Here is a 23,817-nt window from a genome sequence, read left to right on the forward strand (position 1 = left end):
GTATATCAAGTCCCAATTCCCTTTCCCTATTTGAGATTCTATATGGAATGTTGCTAGTGGAAGAGTAGCCTAGTGCTTAGTGCAGCAGACCTTGATCCTAGGGAACTGGGTTCAATTCCCATTGCAGCTCCTTGTGACTCTGGGCAAGTCACTTAACCCTCCATTGCCCCCCCAGATACAAATAAGTACCTGTATATACTATGTAAACCGCTTTGAATGTATTTTTTATTTTCGTTACATTTGTACCCCGCGCTTTCCCACTCATGGCAGGCTCAATGCGGCAGAAAGGCAGTATATCAAGTCCCATTTCCCTTTCCCCCTCATAACCTGTCTCTTCTCCATGTTTTTTTTCAGTTACTGTGAAGGAGGCAAGACCTCCCCCCCCCCCTCCCCCTATGGATTCCTCTGGTACTGAGGTGGTTTCTGTGGGCAGATTTACTGTCATCCAGGTTGGCAGTGAGAACAGCTGGACCAGTGTCGTTTCTCTGTCTGGAAGCACCTGTAATAGTTCCATCTCTGGGCATTACCTAGAAACGATAGACTGTATACCCAACTGTTCTGTCCTGAACTGTGCCACCCCTCCTGTCCTCATCCAGAGGGATCTGGCTGTACTAGAGAGGACACATGAGGAAGAAATAAATACTACACTAGAAGCCATCAACAATAATGTGAATGCGTTTGGCAAAGCGTCTCCAGCAGATACACCTAACAGTCATGGCCAACCTCCAGCATATGAAAATTGCTTTAGTCAGACATTGACTTGTACACCCAACTGCAATCCATTGTTGTCAGACTCAAAAGTTAACTGCAGTTGCCAAACTCTAGCCTGCTCCTCCATTGGTGACAGGCTGACTCCTATCAGTTCTTCCATCGGGTCAACTCCTACCTGCCCTTTCACCAATAATGGGCCGACTCCTAACTGTCTCTCCAGTAGTGATGAGTTGGCTCCTACCTGTCCCTCCACCAGTGCTTGGCCGACTCCAACTTGCCCCTCCACCAGTCATAGGCTAACTCCTACCTGCTCCTCCGCCAGCGATAGACCAACTTCTCTCAGCTCCTTCACAAGTGATGGCCACTCCTTCACTAGTGACGTGCTGACACCTACCTGTTCATTCACCAGTGATGGACTGGCTCCTAACTGCTCCTTCGCCAGTGATGGGCCTACTCCTACCTGCACCAGTGGTGAGATGGCTCCTATCTGCTCTTTCACCAGAGATAGACTGGATCAATCCTCTGCCTCTGCCAGTGATGGGCCATCTCCTACCTGTTCTTTCACCACTGATGGGATGTCTCTAGCCAGCTGCTCCACCAGAGATGAGCCAGCCCCAGCCTTTGCCTTGACCAGTGATAGGTTGGCTCCAACCTGTTCGTTCACTAGTGATGGCCAGGCTTCAGTCTGCTCCTTCATCGGAAATGGGTTGGCACCATCCTACACCTCCACCATTGATGGACTGGCTCCAGCTTGTTCCTGCACCAGTGATGGTTTGGCTCCAGCCTATTTTTCCAGCACTAGCAACGGGCCTGTGCCAGTTTACCTGTCTGCCTATGAGTACCCAATAATGGAAGTCCAGACAGAAGAAGTTCATGAAGGCCTGGATCACCTGAACGATTCGATACATACCTTGAGTGATGGACTCTATATGCGTTCCAGCATCTCCACCAGGGAAGAGGAGTTGGACAGCTGCAGAGGGGAGCTAGTACGAGAAAGCACAGTAGGGAGAGAGTCGGTTTCTCTCAGCAGTGGGACCTGCACCGGTGCTTACACCCTGTCTTCCACGAAGGGGACAGCATACATTTATGACACTTTGGACACTACACCACACTTTGAATTCTACACCAACACATTTGTGCCAGGCAAGTTGAGACGCAACCGGCCCTCATTGGATGCCCTTCGTAATGCATTGGTGGTAAGTTTCACTGAATAAGAGTGTTCACTAGGTGAATTCTACAGGGTAATACAGAGATTAATATATTACCTAAAATTACTCCAAATTATGGGATTTAAATTCCCATTTTAAGCATGTTCTGAAACTATAACCCATGAGGACCACATAAAATCACTCTCCTGTTTCTTTTCTCTATACCTTTATCCCTCTCCTCTTCTCCTGTCCTCCTGACTACTTGTACTTGTTTCAGTCCTGAGCAACTGGACCAATGTAGGAACTATACAAAAATGTTTCTACTTTTAAGAACATGGTCTTGTCATCAATCTTGTTTACTTTACCACTCTGCCTTCGAAGATAGTCCCACCCTTAGAACACACACCTTTCCTTTCCTCCCCCTCCTCATCCCAGCATCTTTGTCTAGTCCACTAACTTTTGTACTCTATCTCCACAGGATGAGGAGCAGACGGTCCATACTCTTCCCAGTGCAGGGTCTGGCAACAAGGAAAATCCCACTGTCGCAGAAGGGACCAACATGGAAGACTACAGTCTCAAAGCTAAAGGGCAACCAGTTCGCTTTGGCTGGATCACGGGTGTGCTCGTAGGTTCAGACATTTCCATCCTATACAGTCTTATCCTTTAGATGCATTCCAAGACAGGTTCCTCCACAAGTTTAGGTCAAGAACATAGGAAAGACTAGAGGAGGAATCAAAGACCAGTTTGAAAGAAGCATTAGAGGTAGGACAGAGCAAATAACCATATGAAATTCCATTTTACCTTGAGTAGGAAGTGACTGATATAACCACAGAGTGAATATCGAACAATTATATTGGGTGTCTATGATGTCATTGATAGCTCTTGCCAATATGGCTACCTCCTGAGAATTTGGGGGGAAATTACAGCAGGATACGCCTATATGATGATTTCACAATAACAAGTTTGGCTTGATGCAGGAGTGGCTCTTCTTTTTTTTACTTCTAGAGCAGGCTTGGGGAAACTTGAGGGTTTCAGGGTCTGTGTCTTGTCTTCACCCAGATTCGCTGCATGCTAAATATCTGGGGGGTGATCCTGTATCTGAGGCTTCCCTGGATCACTGCAAAGGCTGGAATAGGTATGATGACATGAGAATATGTTTAGTACTAGTGTATAGAAAAAAAAGGGGTAAATGCTGAAATGGGTTAATTGCAGAGTAGAAGAGGGTGATTGGAGGTTAGGCAGGCTGTTTAGGAATAGGTTTACTTGGAGCAGGGTTGGGTGACGTTTGAGTACGGCATGAAAAAGTTGTCTGAGCTTGACTAGCTTTGAGGTAACGTTTGGTAAGGTGAGCGAAGATGGATGGGTCTGGGGTAGTTTGTGGACCAAGTGCATTATGGGAAGACTGACATGAAATTAGTTGGGTTGAGGAAGATTTGAGCAACTGTTAGAGGAGGCTGCATAGGCTTTGGGAAGACCTAGTGTTTGTGTGGAGTGGGTGTGTGGGGGGGGGGAGCGGGACTAGTTGGAATTATGGGACAGAGGAAGCTGAGAATTTGGGTTCCAAGTGGTTGGGGGGTGACAACAGGTCTCATCTCTCTGCTGCAGGACTCGCCTGGCTGATCATTCTCCTCTCTGTGGTTGTGACCTCCATCACTGGACTTTCCATCTCTGCTATCTCCACCAATGGCAAAGTCAAGGCAGGTGAGTTTGGGCTTGAAGCTTCATACTGAGGGTGGGACACTTCCCTGTCTTCCAGACCTAGTTTGTGGACAACAAAGCCCCAAGAGATTTATCACAGTATTTCAGTGTCAGGAATAAAATATCAAAATTCCTCTTCTGATTGAACATGGGCTTAAAGAATCATTAGCCCATGTGTCCTTTATTAGTATAACTCTCTAGTGCTCAGACACAAGTTTGCTTCAATAAATGAGAATAATATTATTGTAGACCTCTCTGCTGGTTTACTGAGCTGCCTGTAAGGGAGGTCTAGGAAATCCTTCAAATAAATATTGTGTCTTCTAGGGGGCACCTACTTCCTGATCTCTCGGAGCCTGGGTCCAGAGCTTGGTGGCTCCATTGGACTCATTTTCGCCTTTGCCAATGCTGTGGCTGTGGCAATGCACACAGTGGGCTTCTCGGAGACCGTGCGGGACATGCTGATAGTAGGTTTCCATCTTCTATCCCGAACCCCTAATCTCACCCTTCAACGGGAATCTTCCTTCTTGCCCATTGTCCTGCGCCTCAGCCCCCTCTTCCTGTCTTCTCTCCTCTCCCATATAGGAGTACAATGCCGTCATTTCAGACCCTGTCAATGACATCAGAATCATTGGTGTCCTCACAGTCACCCTTTTGTTGGCCATCTCTTTGGCAGGGATGGAGTGGGAAGCCAAGGTATGGTATGATTTGTCCTGTCTTCTACACATCACAGTCCCATCTCTCACCTCCCATCACTCACAGTAAGCAAGAAGGGACAGAACGTACAATAATTCAGGTGTATTTAAGATGACTGTTTATAAAAGAGGGATTTCTGCAGATGTCGACACAGGGATACACTGTGCATTCTTGATTACCAGCACTCACTTGGCTGCCATCTAGTGGCTGGAGCTATTTTAAATGCTAGGTAGACTGCATAAGGACACACCATCAGTGGTCCTCTATTCTACATCCCATTCTGTTTTGCATGAGATGAGTACCTCCCGTATTCTCTCGCTTCACATTTTGCTCGGCCCCAATCCCCTTGAGTCTCCTCTTCTCTTTCATGGACTTGTTGCGATTTTTGTTTTCCATCATCTTCCAGGCTCAGATTGTCTTCTTTGCTGTAATCATGGTCTCCTTTGTGAACTACTTCGTGGGAACGCTCCTACCTCCCAATGAGGACAAGCAGTCCAAGGGATTCTTCGGCTACCAAGGTGAGTAAACAGCTCCACCCCAAGAGATCCATTGATACCAAAAACTTCCCATCACCAGCCTGCATAACCAAACATTCAATAGTGATCTCACTATTGTTACATTGTGTGTTAGTATGGTTGTTTTTGGTTATATTTTTATTATTGTTGTTGTTTGTCAAGTAGGATGGTGTTGACCAATATTGCAGGCAATAAATATTGTAAATAAACAAACAGATAAGTTAATACATAGGAACTTGGGAAGCCATCTTGGAATATACTTTGAAGCCGAGTTGTCGACTGGCTGTGTGTTTTCTGGGGAGGCCAAGCCACTTCTGACTGTTGAACACTATCTGTCTTCTGTCATATGAGACATTTTGTGCAGCACAGCTCATGAATAGAATACAAGGGGAGATAGATCAGTTCAATCTTTGCTCACTAACCAGGACCACCTGTTGTATATAGGATCCATCTTCCTGGAGAACGTGGTTCCTGACTGGCAAGGGGAAACATTTTTTGGCATGTTCTCAATTTTCTTCCCATCCACCACTGGAATCTTGGCTGGTGCTAACATCTCTGGAGACCTGAAGGTATAAAGGGGAGGGACCCCAATAGGCTGTAAGACATATATATATATTCTTTCCTGTAGCATGAAAAGGTCAAAGAATTCCATGTTCATGCTAGGATTTGTAGTCTTTTCTTCCATTGGTTAGGAAAAAAAGGAGTGCAAGCCTCATGTGACTTGTTCTTCTTTCAATGCATACTATAGTTGGTGAGATAAGTCTCCATTGGTTGTTTTGACCTACAGGGTTGCTTCTTGCCTTGTTCTTTATCTGGGCACCCTGGAAAGTGAAAGTTAAGTTTGTGTGCATGAAGCTTGGAGTTTCCTTCTTTGCTTTTGCTATGCAGGATCCAGCTGTGGCCATTCCTAAAGGCACCCTGCTAGCCATCTTCTGGACAACCATCTCTTACCTGGCCATCTCTGCAACCATTGGTGAGATCAGTCAGCCAACACAGAAAGAGTTATGTGAGAGAGAGGTGGATAGGCCAATGAAAGAGACAGAAGGGGCTTCCTCATGCATTTAATCATGACCTCCCCATAGCCATTATTGATTCTGGGCCCCAGACATGAGCTGAGGGGACTCCTGCCTCTCCGTGACTAGGCTTGGAATGTGTAGTCTTTGTGGTAGGTTGTACCATGTGTTTGGGTGGGTGAGTCCTTGTGTGTGTGTGTGTTCATCTGCAAGTTGATGTTCCTACCGTGTTGGTGGTTGTGTGAAAGTCTGGTTCTCCTGGTGTCCCTACAGTAGGACCAGCCTGTGATATCATCATTGCTTTACCCTCCTCAGGATCTTGTGTGGTACGTGATGCTTCTGGGAATCTGAATGATTCCATGCTCTTCAACATGACGGAAGGTTGTGAGGGATTATCCTGTTCTTACCAGTGGAACTTCACAGAGTGTCAAGAGACTGACACCTGCCATTATGGGCTGGCGAATCTATACCAGGTGAGCAGATCAGTCTCTATCAGGTAAAGATCCTTATGATTTATCTATGGATGGCTGAGAAACCCTGTGAGTGTTAAAGATAGAGCACTAGATGGAGCCCCTGGTACTGAATGCTGATCCAGGGACATCATTGGTATGCCTCTGATTATTTTACCACATTTCACTGACTGTTATTTTGTACAAATTTACCTTGCCCTGCCTTTCTCAATTCTCTACCTCTCTCCCAGACCATAAGCATGGTTTCTGCCTTCAGTCCCCTGATCACCGCTGGGATCTTCGCTGCCACTCTGTCCTCCGCTCTGGCCTGCCTTGTCTCTGCACCCAAAGTCTTCCAGGTGAGCCCCTGGCAGTGAGGGAATAGGTAAGCATGTAGATGGGGCAAGAGGGCTTCACTCTTACTACTACTACTACTACTACTTATCATTTCTATAGCGCTACTAGCCGTACACAGCGCTGTACACTTGAACATGAAGAGACAGTCCCTGCTCCACAGAGCTTACAATCTAATTGTAAGCTCGTCCTCCGTGGAGTAAGCTTATCCCCTCCACAATTGCCCTTTTCCTCCAAAGACCCAGTTTGAACTTCACTCTCTAAACTGGTTCCCCATCCTACTCATGAAAGCGCTCCACATTTTTTCAGGATTGGCCTTGAACCTTCCTGGGTCCAGAGCCCATCAGTAACCGAGGAGATTACGCTGGATCACCATTATAGTTCAAGGGTTTTCCTCATCTTACACCGCAGCTCTCTCTCTCTGTGCATTTCTGTTAATTTCAAGATCTCCTTTAGGAATCAAATTATTGTATAAAACATTATCCTTTGGGGTGATGCCTGTGTGTGTATCTCTCTGCTCTTGGGCTTCCAGTTCACATCTGCGTGGTTTTACTAGTTACCCTAAGACAATGGCAGAGAGGAATTATGCATTTTTTATATAGGAGATATTAGGGATGTTTTCAGTCATTGATTGGTGATGCTGTCATTCTTTAGTGGCATTGTGTCTCCTTGGACAAATGTCATCCGATGATATCATCATACATCAGTGCAGGGGCGTAGCTAGGTGGGGCCACGGGGGCATGGGCCCCCACAGATTTAGCCCTGGCCCCCTCTACTTTTGACCCCCCCCTGCCGACCAACCCCCGTTGCTGCCGCCACCAGGTACCTTTGCTGGTGGGGGGTCCCCAGCCGGTCTTCTTCAGCGCCAGTCTCCAGCGCCTTCGCTGATCTGTTTCTGTGAGTCCTGAGTGACTCCTGATGTCCTGCGTGCAGAAACAGATCAGCGAAGGCGCTGGAGACCGGCGCTGAAGAAGACCGGCTGGGGACCCCCTGCCAGCAAAGGTACCTGGTGGCGGCAGCGACGGGGGAGGATCGGCGGTGGGGGGGGGGGGGGGGGGGGGGGGGAGGCGGGCTAAACTGTGCCCTCTCACCTCAGGCTCTGGACCCCCCTCCCACCAAGGTCTTGCTACACCCCTGCATCAGTGACATCAATGTAATTGTCCAAGGGTATGAGCTCACTGTTTTACCCCCCTCCCCCAGTCACTTCCTGTCTCCTTCCACAGTGTCTGTGTGAAGACAATCTGTATCCTCTCATTGGATTCTTCGGCAAGGGTTATGGAAAGAACCAGGAGCCTCTGCGGGGGTATGTGCTGGCCTTCATTATTGCCGTGGCCTTCATTCTCATCGGTGAGTCTCTCCTCCCCTCCCCGCAGGTTAGGTTTGGGGTTGTAGTGGGAAGAACTGAGGGACCTACTAGAGGACAGAAGTCAGAGAGAGCCCTCAAGTTGAAAAAGAAAATGACTTTGGAGGTTGAATTTCACTTCATTTGTAGGTACCCTATTAAGTGTTCCAGAGTTAGAGCAAATGCAAATTATTGTTAATACGATATTTAGAACAGCTTATATGATTAATTAACACAGGAATTGTACAGTCAGCGTTGGCTGGATTGAAAAAACACTAGAGGTCTATTGAGCCCCCTCTTATCTTCTTATGGCCCAACAACTCTTTCTACATAATAACCACTTCACTCTTAAGCTGTTTAGTGTTCTGGCCATGACTAGGTTTATTATTGTTGAAATATTTCATAATTGCCCCAATCCTTAACTGGGGGCAGTCCCATCTGTGCTACTGGTGAATAATGAGTCCTTTGCTCCTAGACCTTGAGCTGTCCTTGTTTTGTGTTTGCAGCTGAGTTGAACACCATTGCTCCAATAATCTCCAACTTCTTTCTCTGCTCCTACGCCCTGGTGAACTTTAGCTGTTTCCACGCATCCATCACTAGCTCTCCAGGTGGGTATGGGACCAATGGGTGACTAGAGAATGTTCATATATCTGGGAAGGACTTCCGGGGATCATTTAGAAGTCAAAGGATAGTCCAAGAAGACCCTCAGGAGGTCATCTAGAATCACAGAAATGATAGGACTGGAAGGATCTCAAGAGGATGTGTAGCCCACCCTGCTTGCATGGTATGATCTACTGAGTCATAAGTGAAATCCCTTTTTCCCATGTGACCCTCAGCCTTCTCCTCGTCTAGGCTAAATAAATCCAAAGTCCTTCTGTCCTCCTAAGTTCAAACCTTCTAGACCATTGACCTTTTTTTTATTTTTGGCAGGTTCACTGAATTGCTCAACAAATCTGCTCTAAAGAAGTTCAAACCTCTGTCCTCTGTCCAAAAAATCTCCCTGTTCTTCCCAAGGTGTGCAGGCCTGAAACCCTCCACAAAGCCTTAGCCAGCAATGAGTAGAAGGAAGCAGAAAAGCTACTTTGTTTGTCTTACACATCATAGTCTTGTCCATATGTCAATGATTTCTTAACTTGGTATGTATCCGCCTTTTCCTGTTCATCTCCTACAGGCTGGAGACCCTCCTTCCGCTATTACAACAAGTGGGTCTCGCTCTTCGGGGCTCTGGTGTCTGTGGTGATCATGTTTCTGCTAACCTGGTGGGCGGCCATTATTGCTGTCGGGATTGTCGTCTTCCTACTTGGATACGTCACTTACAAGAAACCTGGTAAGAAAGAAGTGGGCAGAGGTCCCTCTTTTCATCCCTTAACCTATGTGAAGAGATGCTGTTGACCCCTGGGGCTACTATATCAACAGTTCGAACGTGGGTGCTGCTTTTTAGCCAAACAGAATCCCAAAGGGCTAAATTGTTTACATACAGCCACTTGGGGCAGCAGAACACCTTTCTGGTTGCAGGGGAGGGGGCTTTACTATTCAAACTCTGCCCCAGCCCTGAAGCTCTCTAGTTGGCGGTGCTGTGTGGGGCAAAAGGGTGGTTAGTGGTCCCAGTGGCCGACCTCCATTCTGTTACCTATGTCAGCTACCACTGGGATAAAACCCTGGCAGCTCACTTTCAGCATTTGGGCTGTATTAGAGACTCTATAGGAGTTGGAGATTATTAGGAACAGAGGCACTCGGAGATAGAACAACTTATCCAAGGTCTCATCATGGACTATTGGGAGTTGAGTCCATGTAGTTGAGACATTTCTCTTATGATGGAGCAACCAGAGGTGAAGGGAAGATAGCAGAAAATGGTAGTAGATTGATTGTAAGTCCCTTCCTCCACCTTCCCTTTCCTTCCCTCCACCCCCTACCTTTCACCACCATCTCACTTGTTGACCTCTTTCACTCGGTCTCTCCTTAGATGTGAACTGGGGTTCCTCTGTGCAGGCTGGCACTTACCACTTGGCCTTGACCTACTCTGTTAATCTTACCAGAGTGGAGGACCATGTCAAGAACTTCCGGTAATGGCTGCTGAGGTTTTACGCATTTGCAGTCCCAGTTGAGATACTATGAAACTATGACACCTTAGAACACAACCCATGCCACAAATAACTCTCAGCTAAGTACCTGGCAAACTGCACATATTCTGTCCTTCTTGTCACGACTTTCTACACACTGCCCTCCGTCTCACAGTTCTTCCTCTCCCTCCACTGCTTCCTTCTTTGCAGCCCTCAGTGCATGGTTCTTACTGGACCCCCCAATTTTCGGCCGGCCCTGGTCGATTTCTTTGGAACAGTCACCAAAAACATCAGCCTGATGATCTGCGGAAATGTAATAACGGTGAGTGGGAGCCCTAGGTCTCAACGGTGGGAGGCAAAGCGCTCTAGATTTATGGGATTACATATGGCACATATGTAACCTGAATACTTCTTTGTGTCAGCACTCCGAGAAGAACCTGGACTCTGAGGGCCACGTGAAGTGGCTGAATAAGAGAAAGGTGAGAGCTTTCTACACCACCATCGTAGCCGAGGACCTGAGGACAGGTGCCAGGAACCTGATGCAGGTAAGTGGGAGGAAGAGACCAACTCACCCAAGGTCAAATGCACCAAGTCAGTAACAGAGCTGGGGATTAGAACTGAGGCACAGAGAAATAAAGAGACTCTACCAGGGTTACATACAGAGAGTCAGTGTCAAAGTCAGAGATTAGAACTGACACAAGGAGATAAAGAGGCTCATTTTCAAAGCACTTAGACTATGGAACTTTGTAAGTCTAAGTGCTTTGAAAATACGCCTCAAAGTGACTCTCCTCGACTCAAGCAGAGAGAGTCAGTGACAGAACTGGGGATTATAAATGAGGCATAGGAAAAATAAAGTGACTCCCCAAGGGTCACCCACACAGTTAGGATTAGACCTGAGGCACAGAGTCACAGGGACAGAGACTGAGCAAAGCACAGGAGATGTCTCTCTGGTGCCAGTGCTCTCAATGCGGGATATGTTAATGGCTGTGCACTTTTCTCCTCAGGTCTCTGGCCTAGGTAGACTGAAGCCCAACACTCTGATTCTGGGCTACAAAAAAAATTGGCGACAAGACACTTCAGAAAGCCTGGAGAACTATGTCGGCATTATTCGGTGAGTGGCTTTTAGACCTGTCCAGGTCCCATTTTGGCCGCCATTGTACCTCTGTGTCATAAAAGTGCCTCGTCTGTTCCTGAAAGCCCCCCTTACCCAGCATACACTGTGTCAGATACCAGAGCTCTTCATGACAATTGGTACTGCCCCTTCCCTGTTTTGTTAATTAACCAGTTTCCTTGGAAATTCTTCAAATCTAAGACTCCTTTCAGCAGTCCCCTGGGTCTGACCATGTTCAGAACTACAACTGACATCCAACGGGTTCCTGCTTGGTTAGTAGATATCTGATGGCACTTATGATGTCATAGCCAGTCTGAACCAATCAAAGCCAGGCATTCCCTCATACCCTTGCCCCCCCCCCCCCTCCAAAAAAAGTGCCTGTTCCCAGGAGTTAATACTAAAAGGTCTATTTCTATCTATCTTCCCAAAGTGATGCTTTCGACCTGAATTTTGGGGTCTGCCTGCTAAGGATGAAGGAAGGGCTGGATACATCACGGACCATGCAAGCACATGGTGAGTCTCCAAAGCTTCAAATTCTCAGCACCCCCCTGAATGGGTGAACTCTGAAGACGGCCAGGATCACCTGAGCCTCCAGCTCCAAAAACCATATCTTTTGGCTCTTATGCCTCATCCTGGCATGCTCCGCCATCACCCTGAACCCCCCCCCCCCCTAAATACCCCTTTAAATACGTTTCGGTTTGTGATCTTAATTCTAAATGAATGCCCATAAGAATAAAAATAATTTAAAAATGTTTAAATCTTGCAACTATTTGCGTCCTACCATCCCTGCAAAGCTTCACCCTGCTATTCACTTTTTTTTTGGATTTTGCAGTGAACCCAGCCTTCGAGGGAGATGAAAGGGAGGGTAACATAACATTGGAGCAAGGAGAGAAGGAGGACCCTCCGGCAGCGGTGGGTAAGGAAGAAGGCCACGTGCATCCCTTCTGGTGGTTGGCTTCACCCCTCCCCCATGCCCACCTCTACCGTTTCAAGTTTACTAGTGCTAATTCGCAACTGGGAAGCCCCCTACACCTCTCAATGTCCTGCTAGTGGTAACTGAAGAAGTAGGGCCGGCTGTGAACTATCCAGCACCCTGTGCATAAAGTGGCAGCTCCAGCACGGTGCTTCCCCTTTCCCATTTCATTACTGACAGTGGCTCCAGCACAGCATCCCTCTTTCCCCTCTTGTCCCCTTCCCATCGTCTCCATTTCTCCACCCTCTGCCTAGCACCCTTATTCCCCCCCCCCCCCCCCCCCACACACACACACAAAACCTCTCGCTTTCCCCTACCCACATGATAGGAAAGGGCTGTTACTGTGGTGGCATCCCCTTGTGTCCCTTTGGTAGCCACAAAGGTCGTACACCCCAAAAGCAAATTCTATGACGTTGTATTGTGCTCTCAATCCTGAGGGAGTTTGCGGGGGGGGGGGGGGGCTTATTCCTCAGTGGATACTTTGCAGGAAATGATCATACCTAGTACGGGCTGTCTCTCTCTCTCTTTCACACAAACGTCCTCTCGCCCTCCTTTTGTCCCCCCCCCCCCCCCCCAAACCTGGCTTCTGATTCCCTCCCTCCTTTTTCCAGAGCTCACCAGCGTGGAAAAGCCAGCTAGCACCGTCTTCCAGTCCAAGCAGGGTAAGAAGACCATCGATGTTTACTGGCTGTCTGATGATGGAGGTGAGTTGAATTTACAGGACCCTGCCTCTGTCACAACCTTCCAAGGCCAATCCTTTAGGCTGCTGGAAAACCCACGACTGGATTCACATATGCCATGGAGCCTAGGAGTCGGTACTCAGTTCTGGTTCTGAGCTAAGAACCCAAATTAGGCCAAACTTTACAAAGAAATCAATGTACATGCGGTTCGACTTTTCCAAATAAAAGAGCTTCCCCAACCCTACCTTAGGTACCTTCAACTTTATGAATAGGACTCACCTTTACCAGAGCTGCCAAGTTACCCATTCCAGAAGGGAGACGTTTTAGCCAGTCCTGGATTTCTGCCAACCTCACCCTGGTATATTACTACTACTACCACTCATCATTTCTATAGCGCTACTAGACGTACGCAGCGCTGTACACCTGAACATGAAGAGACAGGCCCTGCTCGACAGAGCTTACAATCTAATTAGGCCAGACAAACAGGACAAACAAGAGATAAGGGAATATTAAAGTGAGGATGATAAAATAAGGGTTCTGAACAAGTGAATAAGGGTTAGGAGTTAAAAGCAGCATCAAAAAGGTGGGCTTTTAGCTTAGATATGGGACCTGCAGCACTGATTTCAATGGATAGAATTATGCACTATAAATATAACAGCTTTGGGATGTAAGTTTCTCTCCTGGAATGGATAACTTGGCAGTTCTGCTTTACAGATGTCCAATTTTAAGAGACTACCTGCTGTGTGTGTGGGGGGTGGGTGGGGGGGGAGGGATTGGGGAGGGAACTTGTTGGACTGTGTACAAGTGCTGTATGCTTAGAAGAATTTCAGCTGGGCAGTCTGGATGGGCTAAATTAATTTTTTTTGTGTCATCCTTTATGTTATGCCTGACCTCAAACTTTGGAAACTGACCGTTCCCTTTGGACTCTGTATCTCATTCTGCTACACTACATGCTAAAATCTTAGTGCAGAACTCATTCTGAGCCTCCTCTTCCATTGCAGCTCTGCAGAAATAGTAAAAAATTGATTCTTTTGAGAAATCTTATTTATTTTATTTGCAATCTAGGCCTCCTTATGTCATAAAACATAAAAATAGCCATACTGGGTCAGACCAATGGTTTGTCTAGCCTAGTATCCTGTTTTCCAACAGTGGCCAATCTAAGTCACAAGTACCTGGTAGAAACCCAAATAGTAGCAACATTCCATGCTACCACTCCCAGGGCAAGCAGTGGCTTCCCCATGTCTATCTCAGTATCAGACTTTTCCTCCAGGAACTTGTCCAAACCTTTTTTTAAATGCAGATACGCTAACTGCTGTTACCACAACCTCTGGTAATAAGTTCCAGAGCTTAACTATTCATTGAGTGAAAAAAATATTTCCTCCTATTTGTTTTAAAAGTATTTCCACGTAACTTCCTCGAGTGTCCCCTAGCCTTTCTACTTTTTTGAAAGAGTAAAAAATCGATTCACTTTTACTTGTTCTACACCACTCAGGATTTTGTACATCTCAATCATATCCCCCCTCAGCTGTCTCTTTTCGAAGCTGAAGAGCCCTAACCTCTGAAGCCTTTCCTCGTATGAAAGGAGTTCCATCCCCTTTACCATTTCGGTCGCTCTTCATATTCCTTCCCCTGTTATTATTTTACCTAAACCGCTATCATTTGCGGTATATGATATAACTCTGAAATGTGAAATATGAGCTCGGTGCATGCTGTGTCATGGTTTACCCACAATGCACTTTTTTGGTCCGGTAGAAATGTGTTTCCTATTATGTCCTCCTAGGTCTGACACTGCTGATTCCCTATCTGCTGACCCGCAGGAAGAGATGGAGCCAGTGTAAGGTGCGAGTATTCATCAGTGGTCACCTCAGCACCATGGAAGAGGAACAGAAGGAGTAAGTTGGGGAGGAAGGAGGATTGAACAAGGCTTAGTTGTGTCCTGAGACAGTAACATGCAAGAGGTGGTAAGTGGTAGCAGGGATCTCGTATCAGCCGATTGAGGCTAAGCGACTCCTGGTGTCAGAAGCGAGATTAGCAACCCAGGTCTCCAGCTGTCGCAGTTCTGTACTGCCTGGTAAAACCGTATCAAGAGTTTGAGGTACAGTTTTGGTATCCCAACCTTTAAGAGTTGGGAAACCATAATCTTCAGGTACAAAACAGATGTGCAGACAGAACTCAAATTTTTGGGGATGCCAGAGCACAAGGTGGGGGGGCACACAAATTTGCCTCACCCTGCCGCTACTCTTTGGCCGCCCGTGACCCCTACATACCTGAGCTGATGAGGGTCCCCGCCCTAAGGAGTGTCAAAACTCGAGTCTTTATTGAGGCACCAACAAGTGATATCCTTTGCTCTTGTTTTCCCTTGGACCTATGTAGAGGCTTCTTTTTGTTTATTTTGTTGTTGAGGGTCCCCACCCTGCCAGCAGAGGGCCTCCTCCAACCTGTGGCCGTTGCCACCTCTGTGCTGGGCACAGTGCATGCTCAGTTTCTGTGAAGCTGGACGTGTGTGGAAGAGTCCGGCCCCCTGTACATGCTCAGTGTCCTGAAAGCTGAGCATGTGTGGTGGTTTTGAGTGGAGGAGCACTTCTATTAGCAAGGGAAAGGGGATGGAATTTGATATAATGCCTTTTTCTGGTTACAATCAAATCGGTTTACATATTATATTCAGATACTTATTTTGTACCTGGGGCAATGGAGGGTTAAGTGACTTGGCCAAAGTCACAAAGAGCTTCAGTGAGATTTGAACCCAGTTCCCCAGGTTGTCAGGCCACTACACTAGCCATCCTGCCAGCCAGGGTCCCCGAAAACAAATTGGGAGGGGGCCAGGTCCCCAAGCACCCATCTCCCCCCATGGCTACACCCCTGGTACAGAAGGTACATGAATGCATCAGTTTATGCTGAGTGGAAGCAATTTCTGCTGGTAACAGCTGGGGCCTCTCTGTCTCTCTGCAGGATGCTGTCTCTTCTCAGCAGGTTCCGCCTGGGGTTCAAGGAGGTCATTGTACTACCGGACATCGCTCTAAAACCAGAAGCAAAAAAGTAAGAGGCTCACCCCGCCCCCACGCCCCCATGTCTAACAATACGACCACCCACAGCTTCCCTTCTCTCTCCATCACCAGAGAACAGCCGGGGAAACGGAGGGAGAAGGGATGCAGGTGACCTGTACAACCACATCCGTTTCTTTCTGCCTGCCTATCCCTCTTTCTCTGTTTCCATTTCTACTGCAACGCACACTAGACATTTATGTAGTACTAAAGGGTGTACAGTGTTTTACAAACACATAGATGAGGCATATAATGTGTACAGCACTGCGTATGTCTATTGAGACAGACATGGGAAGCAACTGCTTGCCCTGGGATTTGTAGTATGGAATGTTGCTACTCTTTGAGATTCCGCATGGAATCTTGTCACTCTTTAGGATTCCAGAATCTTGCTATTCTTTGGGGTTCTACATGGAATGTTGCTACTCTTTGAGATTCTGCTTGGAATCTTGTCACTCTTTAGGATTCCAGAATCTTGCTATTCTTTGGGGTTCTATATGGAATGTTGCTACTCTTTGAGATTCTGCTTGGAATCTTCTCACTCTTTGGGGTTCTACATGGAATGTTGCTACTCTTTGAGATTCTGCTTGGAATCTTCTCACTCTTTGGGGTTCTACATGGAATGTTGCTACTCTTTGAGATTCTGCTTGGAATCTTCTCACTCTTTAGGATTCCAGAATCTTGCTGTTCTTTGGGGTTCTACATGGAATGTTGCCACAATTTGAGTTTCTGCCAGGTACTTGTGACCTGGCTTGGCCACTGTTTGGAAAACAGGATACTAGGCTAGATGGACCATTGGTCTGACCCAGTATGGCTACTCTTACGTTCTCAGAAATGATTATTAGTAGTAGTAGATAGTGCAGATTGTAAATTATTTAAATAAATAATTGTGCTATCAAGAGGCTGCTGACTGCAATCCATAAGCAGCCTCCTCCTGACCTGAATGCTAGATTTGGGCTTGTGATGGGGGAATCCAGGACCAGCTCAGGGTCAAATTCAGAGCATGAAGTTAGATGGGGATCCTTTGAACTGGTTGTACTTAAGCAGTTTGGCTTATTTTCTGAGATGTTTGCGTTTGGGCCAGGGCTTTCCTAGACTTGGAATCACTCTTTGGCCTGCTCGTAATCCTGACACGCAAATCTCTTCAGCCTGTGGCTTCTACGCCCAGAGACTGGAGCCACAAATCCTACAGACACGGGAAGAAACCAGGATTGGGGTCACCAACACACCCTCGTTTTAAGGTCGGACTCGCTGCGGGTGTCTCGCAACATCATTTAATGTTGTTCCTAATCTAGTCTCAGCTCATGTGCTCAAATCCTCTTTGGTCCTCTTGCAGCCTGAAAATCTTCGAGGATATGGTGACGCCGTACCGGCTCAACGATGAACTGATGGACAGAGAGAGAACTCAGGGGCTGAAAATGACCAGTCCCTGGAGGATTTCCAACCAGGACCTCAGGACCCACAGCAAGAAGGTAAAGTTGCAGCACCGGACGGGTAAGCAGCTCCGGTCTTCTCCTTCTTCCACCCAATCTATGACTTCTGTCCCTGGTTCTACTTTTTCCTCTAGCAGAGACTGCTCCAGACTCGTCACTAGCACGGGGGCGATAGTTTCTAATCTGCCTCTGCTACATTTCCATTGCAGTCTGAACGCCAGGTGAGGCTGAATGAAATCCTCCATGAGAATTCTCAGGACGCCGCCGTCATCGTCATGTAAGGAAACTTATATCCCCCATTCCTCCCCCTCATTCAACTCTCCCCGGGAGGGGCAGTCAGCTTTAACTCGGCTTTCTATCTCACTTTTCCTCCTTCCAGGAGCCTTCCAGTCATTAAGGATGCCTGCCCTAGCTCCCTCTACATGGCGTGGCTAGAAACGCTGTCCTATGATCTCAGCCCACCTATAGTCTTCATCCGTGGGAACCAGGAGGACACACTGACCGTTTACTGTCAATAGCCACTGGGTCGCAGGTGTTCGGCTGCGACTCTAAATGGGTTCATAATGTCATAGACGAGTCATGGGATATGGAAGCCACGTGGTTGGGTCAATCCCGCATAGAGGGCACCTTTGTTGTGTGTTCAGGGTTATGATGGCTACTGAGCTCCTGCATGGTGTTCAAGATGTCTTTATTTCATAACCATGATCTAATGATGTCATATGCATCAGCTCAAGGAGGAAAAAAAAAACCCCACATGTTGACCTTCCTATCCCATTTGATACTCTGCAGTAACCAATACTCAAGTAACATTCAAGCAGTAAAACTGAGCAGCTCTGAGCTAGCAATTGTAGAGCAGCACCTCAAGCAACTATTCTTGCATCAATGAACTGTTTTATACTGTCTGCCGCCTCACATTTCATTCTTACTGCAAAGGGGAACCCACTTCCCAAGAGGTGGCTGTATTTTAGCCCCAACGACCCCAAACCTGTCTTGTAAGATGACCCACTCCAGTGTTAAGTGTTACTTTTAAGTCCTGTCTTGGCCTCATGCCCTTGTAAATATTAAATTTGGAAACCTAAGTAGAAGCAAATCAATAAACATCTATGTAACAAGCCTGCCGCCTTCTGTGTGTCTGTTTGTTTGGGGGAAGGTAGACAGAAATAATCCGTATGGGTCCCTGGTGCTCTTGGCTGCACAGGGGTGGACATGCCCAGGTCCGGAATCAGGGTGGACCGAGTGATCTTCGCTGGCTGTCTCCTCTTGACTTACAAAGTTATGTGGAGGTGTTTTCAAAGCACTTAAGTCTTACAAAATTACACAGTAACCTATGGCACCTTGTAAGACTTTGTCAGACTATAGGTGGGCCCTGAAAATGGCAGATACAAATCAAGGTAAGGCATACACAAAAAGTAGCACATATGAGTTTATCTTGTTGGGCAGGCTGGATGGACCGTGCAGGTCTTTCTCTGCCCTCATCTACTATGTTACTATGGTTGCTGTACTTCAGTTAAGGTGGTGGTATTTTTTCATAGAGTGGGGGATACTTGGAATGCCCTCCCGCGGGAGGTGGTGGAGATGAAAACGGTAACGGAATTCAAAAATGCGTGGGATAAACATAAAGGAATCCTGTTCAGAAGTAAGGGATCCTCAGAAGCTTAGCCGAGATTGGGTGGCGGGGCTGGTGGTTGGGAGGAGGGGATAGTGCTGGGCAGACTTATACGGTCTGTGCCCTGAAAAAGACAGGTACAAATCAAGCTAAGGTATACACATATGAGTTTATCTTGTTGGGCAGACTGGATGGACCGTGCAGGTCTTTTTCTGTTGTCATCTACTATGTTACCTTGAAAATGAACCTCTTTAGAAAGGAGACAAAGGTTCATCTTAATTTTGCTGTAATGATAGGTTTGTTAAAAAAAAAAGTGAAAACAGAAAACATGGAAGTTTATTTTCCCCCCTGAGGGAAGCAAATGTATCAGTTCTGTTTAGAAACATGAAGGAGAAAAAGGGACATAAAAACTGTTTTTTTTTTAAATGTGAATAAATAATCACCACAAAGGTTAAAATCAGGAATGTAAAGCCAATAACAGCATCACCAGGGCTGCTCTGCCCAAGCTGGTTTCCTTTAGTTTATCAAATAAAAGAAGTCTCACAGCTGGCTTTTGTTTGTTTAAAACATCTGGTTTATTTCTTAATGCTATTTTGCCCCCAACAAGGGATCCCCTGCCCCGCTCAACAGCTCAAAGCATGTCAATGTACCTGGCTCCATTTGAGTTACCCCCCCCCCCCCACCCCCCAGCAGCAGAAAGGGAAATCCCAGAGTTCCCTCCTGATCATGGTAGCCAGTTGGCACTCAGTAGCTTAACAGACATATTTGTGTAAGAAAAATGAACAGATTTATTTCCTGCCCCACTAGGCTAGGAGATGACACTGCCAAGGCCAGGGAAGTGACAGGAGACAGTACAGAAATGTAGTCCCTGATGAGACTCAGTGACCTCCCAGCGCATCGACCACTGGCCTTGACCTCCTCAGCTCAGACAGCGTGGGACGAGGGCAGAAAGCGCTGAACATATGGCGCAGCACTATGGCCCCTGCCACTGTCACATGGCCATGTACAGCGTGATGGGACAGTGGTCGCTCCCCATGGCCTTGGAGCGAATTTTGTTGTCACAGAGCTTAGGAAGCAAGGCCTCAGAAAGCAGGAAGTAATCGAGCCTCCAGCCCACATTCTTTCCCCGAGCGTTCATCATGTAAGTCCAGAACGTGTAGGCGTAGGGGACATCCGGGTACAGGTGGCGGAAGGTGTCAACGAACCCCTCCCCCAGCAGGGTGCCGAAACCCTCCCGCTCCTGCGGGGTGAATCCAGCTGTCTTCTTATTCGTCTTGGGATTCTTCAGGTCGATCTCCTCGTGGGCCACATTGAGGTCTCCACAGAGGATAAGGGGCTTCCGCCCATCTAGACCCTTCAGGTAGGCCCGGAACGCTACATCCCACTTCTGACGATAGTCCAGCCGGACCAGGCCACGACTGGAGTTGGGCACGTAGGCCGCCACCAGGAAGTAGTCCTTGAATTCTGCTGTAATGACTCGCCCTTCTTTATCATGTTCCTCCACACCTGTAGAACAAGGGAGAAAAAAAAATAGCAAGCAGAAGATGAAAGGGCCTCATCCACAATGCAAACATTACCCCCCCCCCCCTTTCCTTACCAGCTCAACTCACAATTAAAAAGCTCACTACAGGATGGGTATCACAGGCTCTTTTCTCCTCAGACATATGAACCCTGCTCCCTACGTCATAATCAACAGAAGGGGTGGGATCCTGAGTTAAGGGAGCAAGGGTGAAACCTGCTTCCTTCTTAAGGGATACATTTTCAGTCATAGAAGAGAACAGACTTTCCAGCCCTTTTTGTTATTCCACATGTTCACCCCTAGCATTTTACTTCTCCAATTTCTACATGTGCAACTGTGGTTCCCCCCCCCACCACCACCACCACCACCACCACCAAGGAAGGTACGACTGAGTTAGGAATGTCTCACCAATGGCACACGTGTGGTCATCCTTTGTAGGTGCACCATGCTGCATGTGGGAAGTATGAGAGTCTGCATCTGCCTGTGAGCTATCAGAGTATGATATGGTCCAACCCCTGATCACGCGTGAAGGAGCGAAACATGGACCGTGAAATTGGCTCTTGTGATTTGGTGATTGTGCATCGCAGGTTCAAGAGTGTAATTTGAACAGTTTTCTTGAATTACTCATACATCCTGGAAGTGGGGGAATGTCGTGATATGACCTTGGAACGTTGGACTGATCATTTGTTTAGCAGCGGCTGAACTATTCAAGGTTACTACAGCTATGAACGTTATTGGAACTTGGATTCAGTGACGTGATTAATGGAGGTTACAAGATGGCCCAATAGTATTTATTTTGGGATTGTATGGTGTATTCTAAGCTGTATAGTGTGAGTGTGTGATGATTGTGAAGAATGTTGTGTTTGACAAGTTGGTACCATAGCATTCCCTGTTACTGGTTTTAGAGGTTTTTCTATATTGTTTCAAAGCATGCATAGTTGTTAATATATCGTACCAATGCCGTAGGAGACATTGAGTGGCGAGTCTTTGCAAAGCATGGCCACGCCGCTGTAGCCCTCCTTGTCATCCGAGCAGGCCCAGTACTTGTTGGGGTACTCCGCCATATCCTTGATCTCGCTAGGCAGGGCCTTCTCAGCACATTTTGTCTCCTGTAGGCACAGGATGTCTGGATCCTCCTGCCGCACCCACTGAAGGAAAAATAGAGGAAATATTTATTCACAGCAAGAAATAGGGACCAGGCAATTGATGCCTCACAGACAACAGCACAGGAGCTCCCTGTGGTCTCTCAAGTGCCCCACGGGGATGGGAGGAGGGTGGAAATTTAAAAGGCAACAGAGAAGCATTAATTCACCCATGGCTTCATTATCCCTACAAAGGAGCAGGTGCAAAAGGAAGCAATTAGAAAAGCTGGTACCCCTCCCCCATCTAAGAGGCAAACAGCAACACCATGAATCTGGTACCCTGGGAGCAAGTCTCGGGGCTGGATTGCAGGGGAGGGGGGGGGATGAGAGGCATGCAGTCGCTTGTACAGAAGGGGCAGGGTGGGGGTGGGCGGTTAATACTCACATCCAGGCCCTTCTTCTTCACCCAGGCTCGCAGCCCATCCACGTTCCAGGAGGTGATCTTGAGGTTGTACTTCTTCCCTGCAGAAGAGGTCAGCTTTTCAGGGGGATCCTCGTATGTGGGGGGCGCCTCAGGCTCCTTCGCGGCTTTGGCCCCCCCTCCCTTCTTGCTCTTTTTCGCTACCTGTTCTGAAGAGAAGCAATAGGGAAAGAGAAATAAAAACACACTACTGTTCAAATGTCTTCCCTGGTTATCTTCTCGCTGCTCCTTGCCTCATAAGGCTGTCATCAGGGAGACTGAACGTGACCCATCTCTGCTTATCAGGAAGCCACTGTGCAACTAGTAAATCCTGGCCCCGATTCTCAAGGTACCCTACAAATATGCATGAGATAGATTTACATACATTGCATGCAAATCTCTCATACATATTCGTTAAGAGTATCCCAAACCTCTGACCTGTCTGCAGCATTGAGGGCTGTCATTGAGTACCACTGCTCAAGGTGTTACCATGACTGTAACACAGAATTTATTGATTTTGTAAATTTCTAGCCCACAACAAACAAGTAAATAAACAGACTGCTATGCATCAGAGAACAAAAGTGCTGGAATTAAGGCACAGGGAAGCAGGCAGTTTGTTCCATAAAAGAGGCCCTTCCTTTAGAACACTGGTTCTCAGCCCAATTCATGGGACACATCCAGCCAGTCTGTTTTCAGGATATCCACAATGAACATGCTGCATGAGACAGATCTGCATACATTCGATGATGTACATGCAAATCTATCCCATACATAATCATTGTGGCCAGAGCAGTTTGAAATTCACTGCTCTGGAAGGGTGATGAGGCTCAATTACCATTTTCATCCTGCTCCTGGCACTCAACATTCACAGTCTCCTCCTCAAGCGCCTTCTTCCCACGTTTTGGCATCCTCCAAATGGAGCTCGAGCGGAGCCAGCTACGGAAAACAGCAACACGTAGAATTTCTCCTGAAGGAAAAGGAAATTCGGATAATGCTCTTGTACCATAAGAGATCCTAAGGCTCAAAGGAGCCGACACTGGTTGTGGCATAAAACAGAACTATCAGGGCAAGAGCTCCGTGTGCGGAGTTCCGGTTGCCTCTATAACCCTCTCCATTCCCTGGTCTTGCACACGGATTCCAAGGGACTGGCACATTTCATGGGAAGGGGCCACTGCATACAGCTAAATTTAAAAAAAAATGCATTTGGATAAATGATATTAACCACCTACACATCGGAAACGCCAGCTGTTACTGCTGGGCACAGATCCTCTCATCAGGATCTGAAAGGGACTTCCAAGTGACCCAGACTAATCAGTTAGAGGCAAGATAGGTGGTAGGCTCTGTGGACCACTGATCCATGAAAGCAGACCCTTTTATGATTTATTTGTTACATTTGTATCCCACATTTTCCCACCTATTTGCAGGCTCAATGTGGCTTACATAGTACCGTAAAGGCGTTTGCCATATATGATCAGAAAGGGCTGCCACATACTTTTTACATAACGATAATAATAAATTCTGTATCCACAGTCAGAATCTAGAGGCTGGACTCTAAGGCCCACTGATCTGAGCCAGCCCTTCCCATAGATGCTTTTCCATGACCATGCATTTTGTAGGATTGCATTTATATAGAGAGAAGGCGTGCAACTCCTCTGCAGGCGCTGGGACCAAAGAAGAGCCAGGACCGTGCCAGCAAAGCATGCACCTTGGAGCACGAGAGGGGCGCTCCCGGGCCCAGACAAAGGGGGTGGGGATTGGAGAACGCACCGGGACTACAGGCCGCTCGCTCTCAGAACGTTCCTGGGAAGGGAATCTTCTCCTCGCGCCACTCTCGTTCCAGGCCAGTCCTAGCCACGCCCCCTCGCTCGCAGACAGAGCCCCAGAAGCACGCCGCACGCGGCACATCAACAAAGAGGAGCGGAAGCGGAAGGG

The 23,817-nt window shown here is 47.3% G+C and overlaps 2 protein-coding genes across 2 annotated transcripts; one reads left to right on the forward strand and one right to left on the reverse strand.

Annotated features, from left to right (window-relative positions):
• The first annotated feature begins 395 nt into the window (after nt 1-395).
• LOC115457230 (solute carrier family 12 member 3-like) lies at nt 396-18,282 on the forward strand. The gene is made up of 26 exons (XM_030186656.1): nt 396-1,907; nt 2,338-2,484; nt 2,919-2,994; nt 3,465-3,560; nt 3,882-4,021; nt 4,140-4,250; nt 4,657-4,768; nt 5,210-5,334; nt 5,654-5,738; nt 6,094-6,251; nt 6,479-6,586; nt 7,805-7,928; nt 8,430-8,531; nt 9,095-9,250; nt 9,887-9,986; nt 10,194-10,338; nt 10,418-10,528; nt 10,988-11,094; nt 11,525-11,607; nt 11,927-12,010; nt 12,679-12,771; nt 14,528-14,639; nt 15,697-15,783; nt 17,122-17,257; nt 17,428-17,495; nt 17,598-18,282. The coding sequence occupies exons 1-26, from the start codon at nt 396-398 to the stop codon at nt 17,734-17,736; spliced, it is 4,317 nt and encodes a 1,438-aa protein (XP_030042516.1). The 3' UTR covers nt 17,737-18,282.
• A 1,098-nt stretch (nt 18,283-19,380) lies between these two features.
• APEX1 (apurinic/apyrimidinic endodeoxyribonuclease 1) lies at nt 19,381-23,804 on the reverse strand. The gene is made up of 5 exons (XM_030187322.1): nt 23,653-23,804; nt 22,721-22,852; nt 21,871-22,055; nt 21,299-21,491; nt 19,381-20,330 (listed from the first exon to the last, which is right to left on the reverse strand). The coding sequence occupies exons 2-5, from the start codon at nt 22,791-22,793 to the stop codon at nt 19,816-19,818; spliced, it is 966 nt and encodes a 321-aa protein (XP_030043182.1). The 5' UTR covers nt 22,794-22,852; nt 23,653-23,804; the 3' UTR covers nt 19,381-19,815.
• Between the last annotated feature and the right edge of the window lie 13 nt (nt 23,805-23,817).

Source organism: Microcaecilia unicolor, chromosome 14 (genome assembly GCF_901765095.1).
Source record: "Microcaecilia unicolor chromosome 14, aMicUni1.1, whole genome shotgun sequence".
Lineage (NCBI taxonomy): Eukaryota > Metazoa > Chordata > Amphibia > Gymnophiona > Siphonopidae > Microcaecilia > Microcaecilia unicolor.